We start from the raw sequence: 24,281 nt of genomic DNA, 5'->3' as shown, positions 1-24,281 counted from the left end.
AGTCTATTCACTTTCAGTTATTTTTGTGTGATGTGATATGCACACCAAGTCTGCTGATATTCCATCTGTCCCTTCATTTCTTTTATGGATATGAGAAGTCCACCTTTTGTTCTGATGTTTTGTTGGGAAACACTAACTGCATTTCCTTTACTGTCTTTGTACAAGGTGTAGTAATTTGTTTCTCCAGTAGCTATTTGTACTGTAACTATATTTCTTCTGCATTAATGTTATGATTGAAGCTGTTAGCTGCAGTCCTGAGTATTATTGTAAGCTCTTCTTTACCAAGATTCTAGTCCAAAGAGTCTATATCAGAGGTGACATTGTTGAGCCCTGCACGTGACTTAAATATGCTAGTTACCTGATAATCAAATGTTTGGGAAAATATATAATGTTTGGGAAAATATATGCCATGTCTGACATGCCCCTCCTGTGGCCAATACCCAGCAATAAGATCCTCTCAGTCTCATTACAACTTTTCCCCCCCACACTGAGCTTCCACCTTATGCACTGCAACATCAGGTTACACTGAACTTCTTGGATTGTCTGAATGTGTTTTTCTTCAGTCTCAAAAGTACTGAGCTATTGTAGTCAGCCAGACAGAAGGTAATAGACTTGCAGTGGCTCCTGGATCTTTTCAGTGATTTGGAAAGCTTGAATGTAATCCAGTCTTCTGGTCTAGCTCTGACGTTACTTCTGAAAACTGCAGCTCACAAAGCTACTAATACTTCTTGTGCTACTAGCAAATCAGCTTGAAGTTTCGAGATAAGCTCCCCTTTTTCCAGTAATGTGTAGTGGTAGTAACAATTATGAGCATCATTCTTCATATTTGTTATGTTTTAACTTCCCACATGAAAATAATTCTTACATTCCTCACACTGATTGCCATTCCTGGTGGTTTGACAGCAGTTTGTTTTCTTTCCATTGTGACGGTCAAAGTATTTGGTCAAAAAGCTTTGTTCAAAGAAAGATAAGACCAAAAGGATCCCTAAACTTAAGTTTTTGATAATATTTTTGGTGATGAAAATTATTTAGTGGCAATTGTGTTATATAATTTAAACATAGCTTTTGATCTTAAGTACTACACGGTAAGCAAGTGGAGGAGCAAGTGGAGGATAAGAAGCTACTCAGAAAGACACACAAGATGAAAGGGAAGGAAAAAAAAGACCAAGAGAAAGACGACAATGTGAATGGTGGCTGAAAGGGGCAAAGGACAATGTATGGAAGAGAGGAGAATACTGGATCAGGGTGGTGAGGGATAGATGGTGGGAAGACAGAAGGTGATGGAGAGGTCTGTGTCCCAAATAGACCCAGGCAGCGACTAGAAACTATACTACACTTTATTACATTTAAATGAGGAGAAAATAAAAATTATTCTTGAAAGATAACTTTATTTACCAAAGATAACTGAAAAATTTATTTACAAAATATTATGTTGGCATTATTTGTAAGAGTAATTTATTTTATCTAAAGAGTCACTTAATGAAGATTTTACAATACTGATTTCGTTGCTGTTGAGAGTGATAAACAAAAGTTATTAATTTTGTGAAACTATTTTTGGTTTACAATCCATTCTATTTCAGAACTTGAGATAGACATATATATATCAATGATTAAAGTGTGATTTCTATTAGTATTCCTAAAGTTGTATCTATCACTATTACGCCCATTCATATTTACTAATTTGTCTATTGTAATCTTTTCACTCATACCTCATTAATAAATAAAAAATTGTAGGTATGCAATTGAGCAAGATGTAGCAGAAGAAAAGAAGATGATTGAGCTCTTAAGGAAAGAGACTGAGTCTAGTCAGAAGAAACTGAAGGCCGATGAAGCCATGTTGAAGGAAGTCCAAATAGAGCTAGAGAAGTTTCAGGTAGGAATAGAATCTTACTAATAAGCTGCTGACTTACAATCAATGCACCTTAAATTCAAAATCAGGAAACATTATACTCACCTGCAGATGATTGATAGTTTGCACACAGTCACACATAACAGCTCAGAAAACTGCTCTTGCTTCTCAGTTCTCTCTCTCTCTCTCTCTCTCTCTCTCTGTCTCTCTGAGGTTCTCATCACATGGAGACTATGTCTCCACAGAGATTCATGGTAGTTCCTTCCTTCCTTCCATTCCACCTGGAACAACAGTCTGCAAGACTGTTCCCATGCACATTTATGCTTTCTGGTATGTGATTGTGGGAATGGGACTTGCCCTTTTGTTGAATGGGAGAGGGCAGTAGCATTTTGGTAGTCAAATTTGGGAGCACTTGTTTTTTATTTGGCTTGCACAGAATTGGGAACGTGAGGTACAACTACTGGGATGGGGCAGAGATCATAACATATCATAGCAAAATGTGCAAAATCTACTTCTATGTTGTATATTGGTTACTAACGGTAACAATTCTCAGTGTTCACATTTACCAGTCCCCATACATAAATACTGTATTGAATACATCTGTCATTTATATTGGGATTAGATAAATGTTTCAGTTTGTGACTCTAATCATGACTTTCATTTACCATCTATATTGTCTTGTTATTGATGAGACATTAAATCCAATCATTCAATTTTTACTGTAGTTTAACTAAAGGCATTGATTCTGGGATGCAGATCTTTGTTACATTCTTTGAGTTTTTAAGTCTTGTGGTAACAAACAATTAAACATGCTGAGGACATAGACCTTGAATTATAGTGTGCAGCTCATCCTGGCAAATATCACTAGTTATGTAATTTATGAACTGAGTACACTGAAAAGTTTTAACATGTGGCAGTAAAAAATATATAAACATCAAGAGAACACAGTGATGTGATGAGTCTGTAAAGTAATCAGCACAGTGTACATTGATGCTTCAAACACAGCCACAGTTCTCTAGTTTGGGACAAGTTCATCCAGGAAACAAAGGCCCAGCTTTTGTAGGTGCTGTACTTCACACTTTCATTTCACTAAATGGATCGCTTATTTGCTGAGTGTCAGCAAACTTGAAATGGAAAAAAAGAAAAACAAGCTTTTCGGAAATGAATACCTAAAATGCTTTTTAGATCAAGTATTACAGGACAACAAACATGTAGATAATTTGAAGAATCAAATGAAGAATAAAATTTTCCAATGCACCTTTTGAAGTCTGTGCAGGAAATATTTTGAAGCTGTCTTAAGGTGATAGGGTTAATGGACTGGTGGCAGTGGACTACAATACAAGAATTCTGAGCTCTTGGATATATTACTTTAACAATGGATGTGATTGTGCTGAAACATAAAATGATAATCGGTTTTATAAGAGACATATTTTCTGTTAATAAAATACATTTCTTGAGGTTAAATTTATACTACTGCCACTAAACACATCGAAAAGCATATATGCTATTCTAGCTTTCAGAACAGTTAGTCCTTTCCTGGTGGTTGACAAAGGGAGATTTTGGTGTGTGTACTTTGATGCATCAATAATCAGTACTATACAAATCTTCTCTTGTAGGTGAGTACTTGCCAGTAGCACTGGCTAAAATTATTTCTTAGTTCTTGCATGTGAATTTTCTATGTGATGCAAATACACTGTTCAAAAAGATGCTGTGCAGTTACAAAATGTTGAAAATGATGCCCTTTGTTGGCTATTCACACATCTGAAACCATGTAATTTGATTGGAAAACACTTTCTGCAAATCTGATTGTGGTATGAGTCTCACATGTGCAGTTATTTCAGTTTTTAAGTCACACAATGTGCTTGAGCAATTGTGATAGACTACAGATTTTGCTGCTCCCCACAGAAAACAGTCTAGTAGAGTAAGGTCTGGTGAGAGAGGGGGCCATAGGTTTTAAGAGATAACATGTTTCCCCAAAAAACTCTTACAGAAAACTGAAACCATGAGTAATTGATTTTATCTACCTTTAGCTGGCCAATGAAATCATTGGTCATTAAACAATAATGTTCACTGCTCACGATTTCTTCAAAAAATGAAGGTCCATTAAAGCACTGCCTGGAATATTGCTACCCAAACACCAATTTTCTGATCATGCAGCATGAGGACTCACCATTGACCATAAATGTGTTTACTTGTCTTAACATGACAATGGGAGTTGGCACCAGCCCTCATCTGCATAGAAGGTGCTATTAAGAATTTCTCTCAATAAAAGATGTGAAATATTTCTGGTAGTGGATATACTTTTCATGATCCCCATCTTTCAACTCTTGCACTGCTGTCACTTTATACAGGAACACTTTCAATGTCTGCTTAAATGCTTCATGCTTGGTTTCATGCCAACTCTATGTTTCTAGTGATATCTTGCACAATGGTTTTGTCGAGCTGTACTGCATAAAGTCAGAAACATCCAACAACTTCTAATCACTTAGTTTAGTTGGTTATCCAGTTTGTTCAGAATCTGACCCTGTCTCTTAAAATTTTTCAATAAGTCAACAAACTGCATTATGTTGAGGTGCATCTATTTCTGCAAATTTGTTGACAAATGGCTCCTGAACTAAATCTGTGTATTTATTACCTTGACAAAACACATGTTCAATAAGAAAAATATATTCCATAATTGAAAGCACCATGTCCAGAAATGTTTCCATATGTAAGAGAATCAGAATTTTTATTCTCACGTAATGTACAGAGTTAAATCACAAGATTTAATATACAGGGGTCTCGTCAATACTGCAATTAAAATTTATGTATATTACAGAAACAATAATTATTAATTTATAATTTACATGGACTGTGTGTAGCCCAATAACAGTATTACTTTACAAAGTGAGAATCATTATTGCAATCATTTATTAGACATAAAACTTCTAAGCTTAATTAACAAAACATTTCAGCCACTTGCATTCTTGCTCAGATTGTCATATTATCATTAAGAAATTCTTCTAAGGAACAATAACATTTCTGTAAAACTAAGGTAAAAGAATTCCACATTACTCATATAAACCAAGAATTGAAAGACACGTACTGTGTTAAAATTTTTAGACATGCATTTTCACCAAAATCTATCCTAGTCTTCAAACATAAAGTATTTAGCAAGTAAATTAAACAGCCTAACATTTGCAGTGAAGATTCTGTCATATTCAGCTAGCATGGAGACAAGAAAAATAGTTTACCACAGCTACTTCAAATCAGTTATAAGGTACAGCATTATTTTTTGGGGACTAGAATTTTAAAATTACAAAAATCAATTTTTAGATATATGTCTAATGCAAAACTGAGAGTATCCTGTTGCCCACTCTTACGAAACTTAAAAATATTAAGTGCTCCATGTTTGTACATTTATGAATTGATCATTTTTGAACACGGTAACCCCAAGTTATTCATAGACAATAACTTCAGTACAGTACTAGGAACAAGGAGAATTTCATGCTTTCTGCTCATATATTAAAGCTGTTAGCACAAACCGCAGAATACATGGGCATGGAAATTCACAACATTCTAAAAAAGAAACAAATCCTCAGCATGGAGATTGGGCAACTAAAGCAAAAACAGATTTGGACCTAGAATTGAGCCTTTAACTCATTAGTGACCTCTATTGTACCCTTGCCTTTTTGAAAGTCATATTGACTATCTGAAATTATGTTTGATTTCTGTATAATTTTTTTAAATTTGTGTTACCACCACTTTTTCAAATATCTTTGAAAAAAATTGGGAGAATAGAGATTGGGTGGCAGTTCCCCATATCTTCTCTTGAGCCTTTTGTAAACAAAGGTCTTACCTCCACATACTTTAAGACATCTGGAAAGTGGCTTTCTTCAAGTGATTTGTTAATTATTCAGCAAAGATGGTGAGCTATTACCCTGGCAGCTGCTTTAACTACTTTGGTAGATATCCCACCCAGCAGCATTTTTGTTTCTTAGAATAGAATAGAATAGAATAGAATTTTTTAGAATAGAATATTTTTATTTAACTTTCAGTATTTTTCATACAATTGGCTTCGTCAAAGCTTACAATGGAGTACAGTTAAGCACAATAAACACTTACATACACAGAATTATTTAGCTTATTTAGGAATTGAAAACATTTCTTCATCACTTATTAAAAGCTAATATTATAATGAGTATTTCCTAGGAATTCTTCAATTGTATAGAATGCGCTGCATTTTAACCAATTTTGCAATACACTCTTGAATTTATTAAATGGGGCTGTACGAGCTGAGTATGGTAATTTATTGAAAAATTTTATACATCTCGTGCTGAATTTGTCCAGATTTTCTTTAGCATACATTAAACAGTTATATATGTACATGCTAGGTACTGTCATTACACTGAGATATTTAAAGTGGTTTCTGCAGGAATCTCTGGGTGCTAATCCTAATATGCATCTCATGGCCTTCTTTTGCCATCTGAAAATACATTTAGCCCCTGAGGAATTACCCCAGAGCAAAATTCCATACCTCAGATGGGATTGGAAGAAAGCAAAATATGAGTGGAGCAACAGATGTTTGTTTCTCAATTTGTACAGTAAAAAAATTACATGGGCTAGTTTGCTGCACAGGTGATTGGTGTGTTCCTCCCAGGAGAGTTTTTGGTCTATGTGCAATCCAAGTAGTTTCACTGCTTTATTTTTACTTTTTGTAGCTTTTAGATTAAAAATTATTTCTTTTGTTTTTATATTGTTTATGCACAGTTGACTGGCCTGAGACCAGTGACTAGTCATTTGCATTATTTCTCTGTTGCTATCCAGCACAGTTTGTAAATTGTCACCTGAGGTTATTAGTGTTATATCATCAGCATACAGTATATTCTTACATGGTATATAATCTGAGAAATTGTTAATATAGCCAAGAACTGAGTCTTGGGGTATTCCTCTTTTTATAGGGATTATTGCTGATCTCTTTTTATTTGCATATACAAGCTGTGATCTATTGCTTAAATAAGATTTGAATAAGGTGAGTGGTATATCTTCGATGCCATAGTATTCTAACTTTTTAATGATTATGTCATGAGACACTGAATTAAATGCTTTGCTTAAATCAATAAGTGTTCCAGATATATGCAGCCTCTTGTCATATGCTTCATATACATTGTTCACCAAAGCTTCAATTGCTTTTACAGTTGATAGGTGAGACCTGAATCTGAATTGCTGTTCATTTAATAGTTTTTTGCTTCCAAAATAGTTGTATAGATGCATATGCATGCAATTTTCTATTATTTTGGATGTGATTGGTACTATTGATATGGGTCTGTAGTTGTTTGGGAGGTTTTTATCACCTTTTTTATGCATAGGTAGTGTAACTGTGCACTTAAGACATTCTGTAAAAATTCCTTCATCTAGTACTCTGTTTGACAGTGAGAAAAGTGGCATTTTGATTTCCTTTGCTGTATGATTTATGATGAAATTACTGAGTCCATTACTGTTTTGGAATTACTTAGTTTGTTTATTGATTTGCAAATGTCATTTGGGGTGATAGGGGTCCAAGTAAAGTTCTCACTAGTGTGTTTTGTATGGATGAGTAATGCTTCTACATCTATGGTAGAATTACTAAGTGGAGTGGTAGTGGCACTATTTACAAAATAATCATTGAGTGTATCACAGTCTACAGGTATGTTGTTTTCTTTATTGATGTTATTAATTTCCTGTTTTATGACATTCCAGGCTGCTTTACATTTATTTTTTTGAATTCAAAATGTATTTATCATTTGCATTGCACTTAGCCCCTTTTATTTCTGATTTGTAAAGTTTTCTATTTATGTAATTTGCCTTGTCTTGATCACTTTTATTAGACTTATCCTTCAGAATTAGAAGTAGTATCCTAGGTTTGTTAAGTATTGGAGTGTACCACTTGTTGGTAGGACATTGCTTATGTGTATTATTAGGATCTTGAATTTTGGTTACAGTGGGGCACGTCTTTTCTACAATGTGCTTAATTTCTGTGAGGAAAATAGTAAAGCATTCATCAGTTGCCTTATTATTATTAATTTTATGAGACTGATCAATTTTCTGTAACTCATTAATCATGTTGTTTACATTGGATTCTCCTAGAAGTCTATATGTCACTTGTCTTTCTTTAGTGTTGAGTTTTGAATTTTCTATTTGAAGTCATAGTCCTGCATGATCTGATATTCCTATTTCTGTTACGTCACATCCAAGAGTATCTTTATATACATTACTAATTACGTTATCAAGACATGCATTCTGTCTGGTGGGCTTTTCATTAAGACAATAATAGTTCAAAGACTTCAAAGAATTAACCATATAGATAACATTTTTCTTCTTTGCCCTTATATCTATGTTAGTATCATCTGCAATTATAATTTTATGTTGTTTATATTTGGACAACTGGAAAATTAGTGTGTTAATTTTTTCTGTAAATATTATTTCATCAGATCTTTGTGTTTGATACACTGGCACAATTACAATTTTTTGTGTGTGTGTTACCATACCAGCTACTTCAAATATGCCTTCAAGGCACATTTTGCTAAGGTCTACTACTGTATAATCTAAATCTAATTTGCTTTTAATGTAGTTTGAGACTCCACTATGTGAAATGCTTCTTCTGCAATAGCTAGTAACTAGCAAATGTCCCAGAGGAACACACAAGTCTATTTCAGACTCTTTCATCCACTGTTCATTGATACACAATATACTGCAGTTAATTTTATCAAGCCAGGACTGCAGTTCATTGATTTGACCACAAAGTGATTGTACATTTATATGTAGAAGGAGAACATTGTTATCTGCACAGAAAGGTATTTTGATGTCACAAGGTCTTGCATGTTCATTTATTTTCACTGATTGATCTAAAACAACACAGTTATCTGAATTGATTACTTTGCTGCAGTTTTCACTTAACATGGCTTCTACCCTTCCTTCCCCTGTAACGTTGTATTGCCTAAAAAAGGAGGTCCATAAGTGTCCCCAGAAATATTGTCTTTTAAAACTAGACAGTTGTGTTCTTGAATTTCATTTATAATTTTGCTTATCTCGTGACAGAGAAATTTTTTACCCTGGTAATTCAGATGCTCATCATGTTCAGTGTGCAGATTTTTCACCAGTCTGTTAATATCTACTACATCACATTTTCTGTAAGTAGCATATAATTGTTTTATTCCAGTGTTGGTTTTGTGGATTTCTTTATTCACTCACGCATGATACATGAGGTCATGTTTATGAGCTGTAATATAGTTTTCTCTACATCTTTAACTGAAATTTTCTCAAATGTGTTAAAGTATTCTTCTGCCTTGTGTCTTAAATTTACTTTTTCTGCATAAACATATACATTTACATCTGATTAAGATACATTTGTTAAAAAAGTGTTGAATGACTCTGACATTTGAAACACGTTTGTTACTATTTTACTCCCCACCTTAATTTTGGTAATATCTTTGCTGTCAGTTCTAATCCCCAGTTCTGATTTTATGGTGGACCATACTGCCTTTGATTTGTTTCCAACTATTTCTTTGGCTACTTTCACTACCCTTTTAAATATGCTTTTATACTGTTTAGCATAGTTGATGAAAACAGAGTTTTTGTTGTATTTCAGTTCCTTGTGCAGTTCTCTTTTTTTTCACTGAATATTTTTATTCCAGCAGTGGTCCAATTTAGCTTATTAGACACTTTTGTCTAGCCCACTGGAAGTGGAAATATTTCATTAAATTCATACAAAAATTTAAAAAAATATGTTAAAATGTATAGAGATTTGAATCTCATCTTGGACTTGCCACTCCATCTCTTCTAATTTAGAGCAGAACAATTTTAAGTTTTCAACAGTATAATGTCTTTTGCTGTAAGTTTTTCTAGTATTTTGTTCATTTGTATTAATCATTTCCATAAACAATGTGGAATGGTCTGAAAGTCTTAAATCTACACATAGATTCCTTGCATCATCAAATTTATAATTTGTTAGAATATTATCGAGACAGGTTTTTGTATTGCCACTCCTTTTTTTTCCGTGAAGTTTAACCCAAATTTTTGGATTAGGTCCATAAACTGTATTGAGTCACTGAATTCATTTGATAAATTTGTATTGAAATCAGTGGCTATTAAAACCCTTATCATTTAGTCATTACTGACTTTCTGTAAAAGACCCATTGACGTTGGTAAAAATAATTTTGTTACTGCTACACCTGGAATTCTGTGTATTGATATGACAATAGTTTGTTTTTATAATGCAACTGAGCACCTTTCAAATACACCTTCTTCATTTAGAAAACTGAAATCATCTTTCACTTTGTATTCTAAGGAGTTACTTACAAGTATGCATGAGCCTCCATGGGTACTATTTGTTCTACAGAAACTTGAGGCTACACTGGAACTGTTTAGCGTATCAAAAATTGTGACACAATCTTTTGTAAGCCAATGTTCATTTAAACAAATCATTTTAATACTTTTGTATTCTGAGAGTAAAATCTGCAGTTCATCAATTTTATTCACTCTACCATTATGATTGGTTGTACCTAATCCATTTATGTTCAAGTGCATTAAGAAAATGCTGGTATTTCTGTCTAAAGTTTCAAAATTAGCATTCTTTTTGAAGATTTTTACACTGACTCGTTCCTGGTTTCTTATTTATACTAGAGTGTATACGTACAGTTAAACATTTGGTTCTACTTATTGTGGTGGTTTCCTCCTCCTCATGCCTGGTGTTAAAAAAGCATTCAGTTCCTACAAGGGGAAAGGTCAGACAAGTGAGAGAGGCATAATATTGATTTTATTAGTAACTGTCACTTACACAATTTGTTCAATATGAGCACCGCAGATGTCGATGAGATGCTGCATCCATAAAATGATATGATCAACAGTTGATGACAGCAGTTCTGGTTCAGTATGAGCAAGGTGTTCCTGTAAACTGGCCTTCAGATCAGGTAGAGACTGAATGTGTCCCTGGTAAACATGTTCTTTAGATATCCCCAGAGCAAAAAACCACATGGATTCAGAACAGGTGATCTTGCTGGCCATGCATCTAGAAAATCTCTAGAACTTAACACATTTGTGGAAGGCAGCATTAAGCAGATCTTTCACTCAGTGAGCAACATGAGATGTTGCTCCATCTTGTCAGAAAACAGTGGTTTCCACACAGTTGTGCTCTTCCAAAGGAGGAATCACATACTGTACAAGAATGGACTGTGAATAAAGGTGCTTGTGAATCCACACCACACAGTCACATATGGTGAGTGCACTGGCTCTTCGTGTACAACACGTGGATCAACAGTGCCTAAACTTGGTAGTTCTTTATATTCACTTCATCCTTGTCACTCCATAGAATATTGTCCTTGTCCTGCCACGTGTCTTCAACTTCAAACCATGCCAGAGACCAAAGAACAAATTCAGAATGTTGCTGCGGGTCATGAGGTTTCAGTTGCTACACCATCTGTATCATGTATATGTACCAGTGTAAAATAGACTGCAAAACTTTCCATAGTGTTGACTGCAGAATGGACAATTCTCATGACACTGCACAAACATTACCATTATCTGGGACGCATGCTGTGCATGGTCAGTTACAACAACAGCAACTTCATCAATAACTTCCAGTGGATATGACACCTTCCTCTTCCAGGTGCTGCACCAAGCTGACCCATGTTTTCAGATTTCATTATCTTCTTCTTTAAACCATTTAATGACATTGGGCCTCTCCTCAAACCTTACAGTCAGTCATACTGTCTCAATGCAACTCTTAAATTGCTTCCGTTCACATAAAACAGTTTCACTAGCAGTGCATAGACTTTCTTGTCAATAGCCATACTGTCCACTCATGTTATGGCTTGTCATATAATAGCATGGATGTCATACTGTTATACAAACAGTGTACAGTGCCAGATTTGCACCTTCTACCCCATCAAATGCAGAGCTGCCTGTGAAGGCAGCCATGTATTCTACAAACTAAGCTGCAACTACTGTGGTGCTTTCTATGTGGGCACGACAACTAGATTAGATTAGATTAGATTAGATTAATACTAGTTCCATGGATCATGAATACGATATTTCGTAATGATGTGGAACGAGTCGAATTTTCCAATACATGACATAATTAAGTTAATTTAACAACATACTTAAGTTAATATAACAACTTTATTTTTTGTGTTTTTTTGTTTTTCTTTATTTTTTATTTTTTTAATATTTTTGTTTTTTTTCTTTTTTTCTTAATTTATATCTAAAAATTCCTCTATGGAGTAGAAGGAGTTGTCATTCAGAAATTCTTTTAATTTCTTCTTAAATACTTGTTGGTTATCTGTCAGACTTTTGATACTATTTGGTAAGTGACCAAAGACTTTAGTGCCAGTATAATTCACCCCTTTCTGTGCCAAAGTTAGATTTAATCTTGAATAGTGAAGATCGTCCTTTCTCCTAGTATTGTAGTTATGCACACTGCTATTACTTTTGAATTGGGTTTGGTTGTTAATAACAAATTTCATAAGAGAGTATATATACTGAGAAGCTACTGTGAATATCCCTAGATCCTTAAATAAATGTCTGCAGGATGATCTTGGGTGGACTCCAGCTATTATTCTGATTACACGCTTTTGTGCAATAAATACTTTATTCCTCAGTGATGAATTACCCCAAAATATGATGCCATATGAAAGCAATGAGTGAAAATAGGCGTAGTAAGCTAATTTACTAAGATGTTTATCACCAAAATTTGCAATGACCCTTATTGCATAAGTAGCTGAACTCAAACGTTTCAGCAGATCATCAATGTGTTTCTTCCAATTTAATCTCTCATCAATGGACATACCTAGAAATTTGGAATATTCTACCTTAGCTATATGCTTCTGATTAAGGTCTATATTTATAAATGGCGTCATACCATTCACTGTACGGAACTGTATGTACTGTGTCTTATCAAAATTCAGTGAGAGTCCGTTTACAAGGAACCACTTAGTAATTTTCTGAAAGACAGTATTGACAATTTCATCAGTTAATTCTTGTTTCTCAGGTGTGATTACTATACTTGTATCATCAGCGAAGAGAACTAACTTTGCCTCTTCATGAATATAGAATGGCAAGTCATTAATATATAATAAGAACAACAAAGGACCCAAGACTGACCCTTGTGGAACCCCATTCTTGATAGTTCCCCAGTTTGAGGAATGTGCTGATCTTTGCATGTTACGAGAACTACTTATTTCAACTTTCTGCACTCTTCCAGTTAGGTACGAATTAAACCATTTGTGCACTGTCCCACTCATGCCACAATACTTGAGCTTCTCTAGCAGAATTTCATGATTTACACAATCAAAAGCCTTTGAGAGATCACAAAAAATCCCAATGGGTGGTGTTCGGTTATTCAGATCATTCAAAATTTGACTGGTGAAAGCATATATGGCATTTTCTGTTGAAAAACCTTTCTGGAAACCAAACTGACATTTTGTTAGTACTTCATTTTTACAGATATGTGAAGCTACTCTTGAATACATTACTTTCTCAAAAATTTTGGATAAAGCTGTTAGAAGGGAGATTGGACGGTAATTGTTGGCATCAGATCTATCCCCCTTTTTATGCAAAGGTATAACAATAGCATATTTCAGTCTATCAGGGAAAATGCCCTGTTCCAGAGAGCTATTACACAGGTGGCTGAGAATCTTACTTATCTGTTGAGAACAAGCTTTTAGTATTTTGCTGGAAATGCCATCAATTCCATGTGAGTTTTTGCTTTTAAGCAAGTTTATTATTTTCCTAATTTCAGAGGGAGAAGTGGGTGAGATTTCAATTGTATCAAATTGCATAGGTATGGCCTCTTCCATTAACAGCCTAGCATCTTCTAATGAACACCTGGATCCTACTATATCCACAACATTTAGAAAATGATTATTAAAAATATTTTCAACTTCTGACTTTTTGTTCGTAAAGTTTTCATTCAATTTGATGGTAATACTGTCTTCCTCTGCTCTCGGTTGACCTGTTTCTCTTTTAATAATATTCCAAATTGTTTTAATTTTATTATCAGAGTTGCTGATTTCAGACATGATACACATACTCCTGGATTTTTTAATAACTTTTCTCAATATAACACAGTAGTTTTTATAATTTTTGATAGTTTCTGGGTCACTACTCTTTCTTGCTGTCAGATACATTTCCCTTTTCCGGTTACAAGATATTTTTATACCCTTAGTAAGCCATGGTTTGTTACAAGGTTTCTTACGAGTATATTTAACTATTTTCTTGGGGAAGCAGTTTTCAAATGCATTTACAAAAATGTCATGAAATAAATTATATTTTAAATTGGCATCAGGTTCACGGTACACCTCATCCCAGTCTAACTGCTGTAAGCTTTCCCTGAAATTTGCAATTGTTAAATTGTTGACTGAACGTACTACTTTGGAGGACTGTTTAGTATTGCTGAATGGAGCTATGTCATATATTGTAACTAGCTGTGCACCATGATCAGAAAGACCATTCTCAACAGGCTGAGCATTTATCTGGTTAAACTTATCTTGGTCTATAAAGAAGTTATCTATCAGTGAGCTGCTATCCTTTACCACCCGAGTAGGAAAATCAATAACGGGTGTCAAATTGAAAGAACCGAGTAATACTTCAAGGTCATTTTTCCTATTACCCTCTTTCAGAGAATCTACATTGAAGTCCCCACAAATAATAATTTGCTTCCCCCTGTCTGACAGATAGCACAACAAGGAGTCCAAATTTTTCAGAAATAGATGAAAATTTCCTGATGGGGACCTATATACAGTTACAATTATAAATGTGCCTTTATTTAATTTAAGCTCACAGGCACATGCTTCTATATGTTTCTCTACACAAAACTTTTTTGTTTCTATACTTTTTGCACAATGATAACTTTTGACATATATGGCAACTCCTCCTTTCTCCATATTTTCTCTCATTACATGTGCAGAGAGCTTATAACCACTTACATTTACCTTATCCATATCAGTAACAATGTGATGCTCAGACAGGCATAGTATATCTATTTCATTCTCAGCTTCTAAATCTTCCAAACAAACCAGAAGCTCATCTACTTTATTCTTTAAACTCCCAATATTTTGATGAAATATACTTACATTATTTTTAATTATACTTTTATGAGAACCTTTCCTTATTCTAACATTTGCAGTACTCTCCTGTCTGAGTTTCTCATTGTGCTTAGGCCTAGTTCCTGTACCAGTGGTCACATGGTGTTCAGAGAGGCAGATTATGTCAATTGGGTTGGGTGACTTTAGTTCATCAATGCAATTACCTAGGACTGAGATACAACTTGGTGGAGATAAAATTTCTGGTGATTGGTGAAAATTTATAATTGATAGCTGTGATTGGTGATCCAATGTGCTAGAATTGTGCTGTTGAATTTCTTTCCTAAACTGAAGATTTGTTTCAATCCTGACCTCTCGTAGAACTTGACATCTTTCTGTCTTACCTATCCTAAAAAAGGTGCTGCTCCAACACCTGTAACCACTGGTATTTTACCATTCATGGCAGTGCCGACCCCCCCTTAAATTTCCTGCTATTACCCCAGCCAGTTTCCCCTTCCCTTTCCTGTTGAGATGTAGGCCGTGCCTGGTATAGTCCCACCTACTGAGATAATCAACAGGAACCACACCAATATGAGCCCCCGCACCCGACACAAGCAGCCGTTCCAACTCCAAATTAACTCTCCCAACAGAAGAGTTCAAATGAGGCCGGTCATGGCGTCTCAGGACAGATACAAATTCAACATTGGTGTGTCTCGATGCCGACGCAATCTTTACCAGGTCACACTCTATACTGTACCCAGGATCTCTGTCGATGCTGTTCCCTGGCCCTCCCACAATAACCACGGTGTCTTCCCTGGTAAATCCTTTACAGAGTGAACCTAAATCCTCTGTCACCTGATCCAGACTAGCACTTGGTTTGAAAAAATTTGTGACCTGGTATTCTGGTCCTAATTCCTCCTGCAGAAGTTGGCCTACACCTCTGGCATGAGAACTGCCTAACAACAAAACTTTCTTCCTTTTCGATGACTTTCCTACATTCTTTTTCAATTTCCTATTGAAAGTTTGTTGTGTCCTGTCTACACCTACCTCTGCTTGAGGCTCATCAGTTTCTAACTGAAGCAACAGGTCAAACTTATTTTTGACATTCACCACAAAACTGTCAGACTTAGTTCTAGGCCTGTTCCTTCTGCTACCTGTTGCCACTTCCCACCTCTCTTTGCCCTTCTCCCTTCTTAACCTGTCCAGATCTTCCCTAGCCTGATCTAGCTCAGCCTGAAGGGCAGCAATTTTCCCCTCCTGTTCCACTATCTTCCTATCTCTGCTGCAAATCCTACATAACCACTGATGAGCCTGATCCACTTTCCCAACACCCACACCACTGCAGTCCCCCCAGTGAAAAAAACTACTGCATCCATCACACCACACTAACAAGTCGTCTGTTCACAGGAATGGTCTTTGCCAAACTGTGACCAAGACACAGCTGGAATACTTAGTTGCTGAACATGCTGCATTACTTCAATGACTGCTACACAGACAGCACTATCTGGAACATTCCTCCCAACACAAACTGTTCTGAATTGCACAAGTGGGAACCGTCCCTATAATATATGCTTCATTCCCATAATTTCCCTAACCTCAACCTTTGCTAGTCCCAGTCATCCACCTATTTATTCTCTACCTTGCTCCCTCCCCAATATTTTGCGTGGCTTCATTCTATGAATGTGCCCACTAGTCTTTTCCCCAGTCTCTACTTCTTTCCTCTCCCCTTGGCCTTCTCTGCTCACTAGCTTCCCCCCCCCCCCTCTCTCCAAGCAGCATAGTATCTTGACTCTCTGCATGTAGCTCCCCTGTCCTGTTTCCACCGTGTCCCTGCTTGCTTTTATGGTTCACAGGCAGTATAACACCTTCCCTGTGTCTCCCATTCTCCCTCCCTGCCCCATGCCACCTCCTTAGCCCCACCACTCACCTGAGATTTCTACTCAAGTCAGATGCAGTTGCAGTCTGTAGTCAGCCATAGCGTCTGGAGACAATGGCATGTTTGTGTTAGTTGTGCTTGTGAGAATGTGTGTGCTTCTTATTTCTGAAAAGGACTAAAGGCTGAAAGCTGAAATGTTTAGTAGTCCTTTCATTGTGCCTGACTGCAACTCAGTGCCTCCTCTATGTGGTAGGTACAAATAATACTGTAATGTTTGAATATAGTAATAGTTTTGTGCTGCCTGACTCAGTCACTTGAATTAAATATCAAGGCACAATTCTGTAAAGCAACATGAAATGGAACAAGCATGTAAGGTCAGTTTTAGGAAAGTTAAATATCAACTTCAATTTATGGGGCAAATACTAGTAAAGTGCGGCATATCAATAAAGGAGCCGCATACAGAGAATTGTATGATCCATTCTTGAGTGCTGCTTGAGTGTTTGGGTTCCCCACCATGTCAGAGTAAATGAAGTCATTGAAGTAATTCAATGGTGTGCAGCTAAATTTGTTACCTGTTGGCTCTATCAACATGCAAGTATCATGAAAATGCTCCGTGGGCTCAAATGGGAATCCCTAGAGGTAAGAAGAAGTGCTTTTTGGGGAAACACTATTGAGAAAGTTAAGAGAAATGGCATTGCAACAGACTGTAGAACAATCTCACTGCCACCAACATACATTTCATGTGAGGCTTACAAAGATAAGAAAGAGAATTCAGGAATTGTACAGAAACATATATGCAGTTATCTTTTCCCTTGCTTCATTTGTGAGCTCAACAAGAAAGAGAATGACGCAGCAGCACGAGAAAGAGAGAGAGAGAGAGAGAGAGAGAGAGAGAGAGAGAGAGAGAGGGAGGGAGGGGGGTGGGAGGAATAAGAATAGGAAAGGTGGGAGACAGAGAAATAAAAAGAAAGGGGGGTGGGGGGGAGAATAGAAAATGAGCTATTATAAATGCTTTCAGGTTGCTGGCTAGAATAATGTACAGAAAACTAGGAAAGAAAGTTGAGGACAATCAGTTTAGCATACAGAAAGGTAAATATATCATTCGATAAAGTAAAGTGGTCCAAGGTTTTAGAAATACTTAAAGAACTAAGAGGGTGCAATAAGAATGCAAAATCAAGGTGTGTAGTCTTTTTCCTGTGCTGTTCAATCCGTATGCCAAAGAAGCAATGAAGAAAATAAAAGGAAGTTTCACAAGTGAGTTTAGCATTCAGAGTGAAATGTTGTCAATTCAATGATAAGATTTGCTCAGTGAAAGTCAGAAATAATTACAGGATCTGTTGACGATATGAACACTCTGTTGAGCATTGAGTGTCAACTGAGAGTGAGGAAAACAAGGGTAGCAGTAGCAGAAATGAGAGTAGTAAACACGTTAACATCCAACATACATGAAGTGAATGAATTGAGCTACCTTGGGAACAATATAACACTTGGGGAAGAAAATAAGGAGTTAAGAAGCAGACCAGCAGAGACAAAGAAAGTATTCATTACCAGCAGAAGTCTACTAATACCAAACATAGGCTTTCATTTGAGAAAAAACTTTTTGAGAGTTTACAAAATTGTATGAAAGTGACTCATGGACTGTGGAAAAACTGGAAGGGAAGGGAATTGAAGTGCCAGACCTGTAGAACTGCAGAAGTTGCTGAAAATGAAGTTGACTGATAGGGCAAGAAATGAGGGGACATCACAAGTGGAAAACAATAACTGGAAGAAGGGATAGGATGACAAAACATTTGTGAAGACATGTGGGAATAACTTCCCTGGCACAAGAGGCAGTCATTGAGGAAAAAAAATTATCGGTTAATGTGGAGACTGGAATAAATTTAACAAATGATTGAGGACACTTCGTACTATGAGATGATGAGATTGGCACAGGAGAAGAAATCATGGCAGATCTCATGAAACCACTAATAATAAATCTCTATACACTGAGGCGATGTAGGCACTGATAGGATTGTGTGGTGATAGAATGCTCAAAAATCAGTTGAAATTAAATGGTTCTTTGTGCAGAGAGTATAAAAAATATGTAGTCAAAAGAATTCGGTGCTTTAAGTGCAACTTTTGGTTACACGAGAAATGCACAAATGTGTGTCTGAAATTAGTAAATGATGATATTCAGTGGACATGCCTCAACTGTATAGGTGACGAAAATGTGCAATTAACATCTGCACTAAGTTCTAAGGACAAAATTATTCGTCTGAAAGCGGGACTGACATTACTAAAGCAGAAAATTTTGCATTGAAACGTGAAAAGTGTTGTGTATGTGAGAAAACTCCAGTATTTGTTGGACCTACTTTGGCAAACACGCGGAGTGATACAACTGACTAACCACGAAAAATTTCAGCTGCCTTTATAAAAGAAAAAGAAACTGAAGATATGGAAGAACCAAACAAATATAAGTGGACCGGCATAATGTACAACAAAGGCAGAGAGAAGCATTATAATGAGACAGAAAGTGAATTCTTTATTATAGATGACTCATTGTTGAAATACATAGTTGTTCCAAATTCTGAAATCAACATTTGGCCTGGAATCAGGACACGTCAGTTGCATACACACATAAACAACGTCTCAAACTCAAGAGAGAATGCAGCAGATAAGCATAGCAGAAATCCAGAAGGTGTTTTTATCCATGTGGGAACAAATTCGCTTGGAAACAACAGCGAGGAAGCAATTGTAAACCACACAAAGAACCTCATCCAAACGGCCAGAAGACTGAAACTTCCTGGCAGATTAAAACTGTGTGCCAGGCTGAGACTTGAACTCGGGACCTTTGCCTTTTGTGGGCAAGTGCTCTACCAACTGAGCTACCCAAGCATGACTCACGCCCCATCCTCACAGCCTTACTTCTGCCAGTACCTCATCTCCTACCTTCCAAACTTTACAGAAGCTCTCCTGCGAACCTTGCAGAACTAGCTCTCCTGAAAGAAAGGATATTGCGGAGATGGGGGATGTTTCCAGAATGAGGGGCGTGAGTCTCATGTAAGCTTCAGATTATGCTAGAAGACCTTTGTAGACAAAAAAAGAAAAAAAAAGTGCCATAGCTGCTGATTTTAATATTGATATCAAGTGTGATAGTAACCACACTTCAAGATTCACTGACTTAGTGAAGAAATATGATTTCAAACTGAATTTCTTTTAATGTACCAGAGACAATGGGCAATCAGCAACATGTATTGACAATGTTCTAACTAATTATGTATATGTAGATGTGTACAAATTTTGTCTAGATCTAGGTATTTCAGATCATTGTGCATTGTTCATTGAGCTGCCACAGACAGACAGGAACATTTCACATATGAGAACCCATATGAGCAGGAACTTCAGCAATGAAAACTTGCTAACATATAGTGAGAAGCTAAAAGAGAAAACATGGCCTTTTGATCATTGTAACTCAAGTGACGACAACTTTGAGAAATTTCTAAATAGTTTTCTTGGTGTCTTTGATGAAACGTTTCCACCTAGACTCTGCAGCAGTAAAATAACAAATAAAGTCAAGTGGATTACCCAGGGCATAAAAATTTCCAGTGTAAGAAAAAGGCAACTGCACAGAGAACTGAAATATAATAAAAATACTGATTTCATTAAATATGTTAGACTCTATGACACCATATTTAAAAGAGTTGTCGGGCCAGCAAAACAACTCGTAAATAACAGGCTAATTTTAAATCATACAAATAAGACAAAGGGTGTATGGTCAACCATTAAATCTGAGTTAGTTGTTAAAGCCTGTAACCAAGAAATTTCAAAAACTGACATTGAAGGAAATACTATTGCAAATCCAATTCAAATACCAGAGTACTTTAATGAATTCTTTATAAATATATCAAAGTCTGATGTAAATGTAATAGATTATCACAACAAAGTAAATCCCTTTGGCGTAGGTGAAAACTCAGGAAACTTTACAAAATTCTTAAAAGTTTCTGTGGAGGATGTAGAAAATGCTATTCTAACATTAAGCAACAAAAAATCTGTGGGTTGAGGTGGAATATCCACCAAAGTTATTAAAGTGGTACACAACAGAATTGCAAACCCACTAGCTCAAATAATAAATCAATGTTTTGAAGATGGCTGTTTCCTAGAGGTACTGAAATATCCTGAAGTCAAACCACTCTTCAAGAAGGGATCAAGAGAGATCATGGGAAATTATTGTCCTATCTTGATTCGCCCAGTCCTATCTAAAATATTTGAAAAACTTGCTTTTGCACAAATCCAAAACTTCATTGCAAAATATTCAGTTATTCTAAACAATCAATTTGGTTTTCAGCGGGAGAAAAACACCATAGATGCAGTAAATAGTTTTACTGAGAAAAAAGTACATCATTAGACAAGAGGAATAAGGTGGCAGGTATTTTCTGCAACCTCACAAAGGCGTTTGATTCTATAAACCATGCATTGCTTGTTTCCAAACTTGAAAAGTATGGCATTAGTGGCAGTACCCTACAATGACTTAAATCCTGCTTATCCAACAAAAAGCAAAGAGTTAGCATCTCTTCAAATAACGCATATTATTTTTCTGACTGGAAAAAAAAAAAAAATAAAATAAAAAAAAAAAAAAATAAAAATCTCAGGGTGTCGCACGAGGCTCCATATTAGGCCCAGTCCTATTTCTCCTCTGCGTTAATGATTTACCATTAAATATCAGCTCCCCATCAATTTTGTTCGCCGATGATACATCTGTCTTAGTTGAAGATCAGGATTTGGAAAAAATTGCCAAATTTGTGATCAGTACCCTCAATACCTTAGAAACTTGGTTTCGGCTAAATGGGTTGAATCTAAACATATCAAAGACTCACATGGTCCAGTTCAAAACCAAACAGTCAAAATGTGAGCACTTTAAGACAACAACCAACATATAGAAGAAGTTGACTCAGTCAAATTCTTAGGTTTAAATGTAGATAAAAATTTGAGCTGGCAGGCACACATTGAATACCTGGCAAACAAACTGAGCAACTTTGCATTTGCAGTGCAAACATTATCAACTGTAACTGACATGGACACACAAGAAGTAATAAATTAAAGGGGAACAAATTGATGCAGATGAATGTAGGTTCACTTAAAAGAAAGCTATATGAGATACTGACACTGAAGTGTTATTACTCAGTGGATGAATTCATGCAGGACAAACTGGAAATTTGAGCTGGATACAATGTGTTACATATTCCAATAAATATTCTTATAGTGTTATTATTTATTGTTGTGCTATTATTTATTAATGTAAAAATCATTGTAGCTGTATTATAAATTTTTGACATGTGTCCTGTATGCAAAGCAAATGAATTGGAAATGTACATCATGATATGAATAAAACACAATTTACAAAAACCCGGGGATACATCCTAATATGATCTTATCAACTGAAATCAGGTCTTGTCTGACCATGCCATGGTTTCCCTATGGTCCAGAGTCCAACCAATATGCTCACAAGTCCAGGAGAGGCATGGCAGGCAGTATCATGATTTTAGTAAAGCCACTTGTGTCATTCACCTGCTGTCATGGCCATTAATGTCCAATTTTGCTGCTCTGTCCTAGCGGATACATTTGTCGTATATTCTGCATTGATTTCTGTGGTTATTTCATGCAGTGTTGCTTGTCTGTTACCACTGACAAATTTATGCGAAGTTGCTGCTCTTGGTCGTTAAGTGAAGGCTATTGACCACTCTGTTGTCTGGCCTGAAATTGGTATTCTTGACACAGTGAATATTTCTGAAATGAAATGTCCCATGCATCTACACTCCTGGAAATTGAAATAAGAACACCGTGAATTCATTGTCCCAGGAAGGGGAAACTTTATTGACACATTCCTGGGGTCAGATACATCACATGATCACACTGACAGAACCACAGGCACATAGACACAGGCAACAGAGCATGCACAATGTCGGCACTAGTACAGTGTATATCCACCTTTCGCAGCAATGCAGGCTGCTATTCTCCCATGGAGACGATCGTAGAGATGCTGGATGTAGTCCTGTGGAACGGCTTGCCATGCCATTTCCACCTGGCGCCTCAGTTGGACCAGCATTCGTGCTGGACGTGCAGACCGCGTGAGACGACGCTTCATCCAGTCCCAAACATGCTCAATGGGGGACAGATCCGGAGATCTTGCTGGCCAGGGTAGTTGACTTACACCTTCTAGAGCACGTTGGGTGGCATGGGATACATGCAGACGTGCATTGTCCTGTTGGAACAGCACGTTCCCTTGCCGGTCTAGGAATGGTACAACGATGGGTTCGATGACGGTTTGGATGTACCGTGCACTATTCAGTGTCCCCTCGACGATCACCAGTGGTGTACGGCCAGTGTAGGAGATCGCTCCCCACACCACGATGCCGGGTGTTGGCCCTGTGTGCCTCGGTCGTATGTAGTCCTGATTGTGGCGCTCACCTGCACGGCGCCAAACACGCATACGACCATCATTGGCACCAAGGCAGAAGCGACTCTTATCGCTGAAGACGACACGTCTCCATTCGTCCCTCCATTCACGCCTGTCGCGACACCACTGGAGGCGGGCTGCACGATGTTGGGGCGTGAGCGGAAGACGCCCTAATGGTGTGCGGGACCGTAGCCCAGCTTCATGGAGACGGTTGCGAATGGTCCTCGCTGATACCCCAGGAGCAACAGTGTCCCTAATTTGCTGGGAAGTGGCGGTGCGGTCCCCTACGGCACTGCGTAGGATCCTACGGTCTTGGCGTGCATCCGTGCGTTGCTGCGGTCCGGTCCCAGGTCGACGGGCACGTGCACCTTCCGCCGACCACTGGCGACAACATCGATGTACTGTGGAGACCTCACGCCCCACGTGTTGAGCAATTCGGCGGTACGTCCACCCAGCCTCCCGCATGCCCACTATACGCCCTCGCTCAAAGTCCGTCAACTGCACATACGGTTCACGTCCACGCTGCCGCGGCATGCTACCAGTGTTAAAGACTGCGATGGAGCTCCGTATGCCACGGCAAACTGGCTGACACTGACGGCGGCGGTGCACAAATGCTGCGCAGCTAGCGCCATTCGACGACCAACACCGCGGTTCCTGGTGTGTCCGCTGTGCCGTGCGTGTGATCATTGCTTGTACAGCCCTCTCGCAGTGTCCGGAGCAAGTATGGTGGGTCTGACACACCGGTGTCAATGTGTTCTTTTTTCCATTTCCAGGAGTGTAGTTCCAACTACTATTCCATGTTCAAAGTCTGTTAATTCTCATTGTGTGGCCATAATAACATTGGAAACCTTTTTACATTAATTGCATGAGTACAAATGACAGCTCCACCAATGCACTTTTGTTTTTATACTGTCTGTACATGATATACCATCTGTATATGTGCATATGACTATCCCACAACTTTTATCGCCTCAGAGTGTATAAAAGGCAGTGTCATGACTGACTGACTCACTCTCTGACTCATCATCACCCAACCCAACCTGTTGTTGTTGTTGTGCTCTTCAGTCCTGAGACTGGTTTGATACAGCT

At 37.2% G+C, this 24,281-nt stretch overlaps 1 protein-coding gene across 1 annotated transcript in view; it reads left to right on the top strand.

Moving 5' to 3' along the window:
* The window catches only part of LOC126416999 (cilia- and flagella-associated protein 44-like), a 582,681-nt gene that overhangs the window by 530,798 nt on the left and 27,602 nt on the right, over positions 1–24,281 (top strand). Inside the window, exon 24 of the mRNA XM_050084886.1 lies at positions 1,735–1,873. Within this exon, the coding sequence (XP_049940843.1) occupies positions 1,735–1,873 (139 nt within the window). The remainder of the gene's footprint in view (positions 1–1,734; positions 1,874–24,281) is intronic.

Source organism: Schistocerca serialis, chromosome 8, assembly GCF_023864345.2.
Source record: "Schistocerca serialis cubense isolate TAMUIC-IGC-003099 chromosome 8, iqSchSeri2.2, whole genome shotgun sequence".
In the NCBI taxonomy this organism is placed as follows: domain Eukaryota; kingdom Metazoa; phylum Arthropoda; class Insecta; order Orthoptera; family Acrididae; genus Schistocerca; species Schistocerca serialis.
The sequence above is the reverse complement of the archived record's forward strand: the minus strand, read 5'-3'. Positions and strand labels throughout refer to the sequence as shown.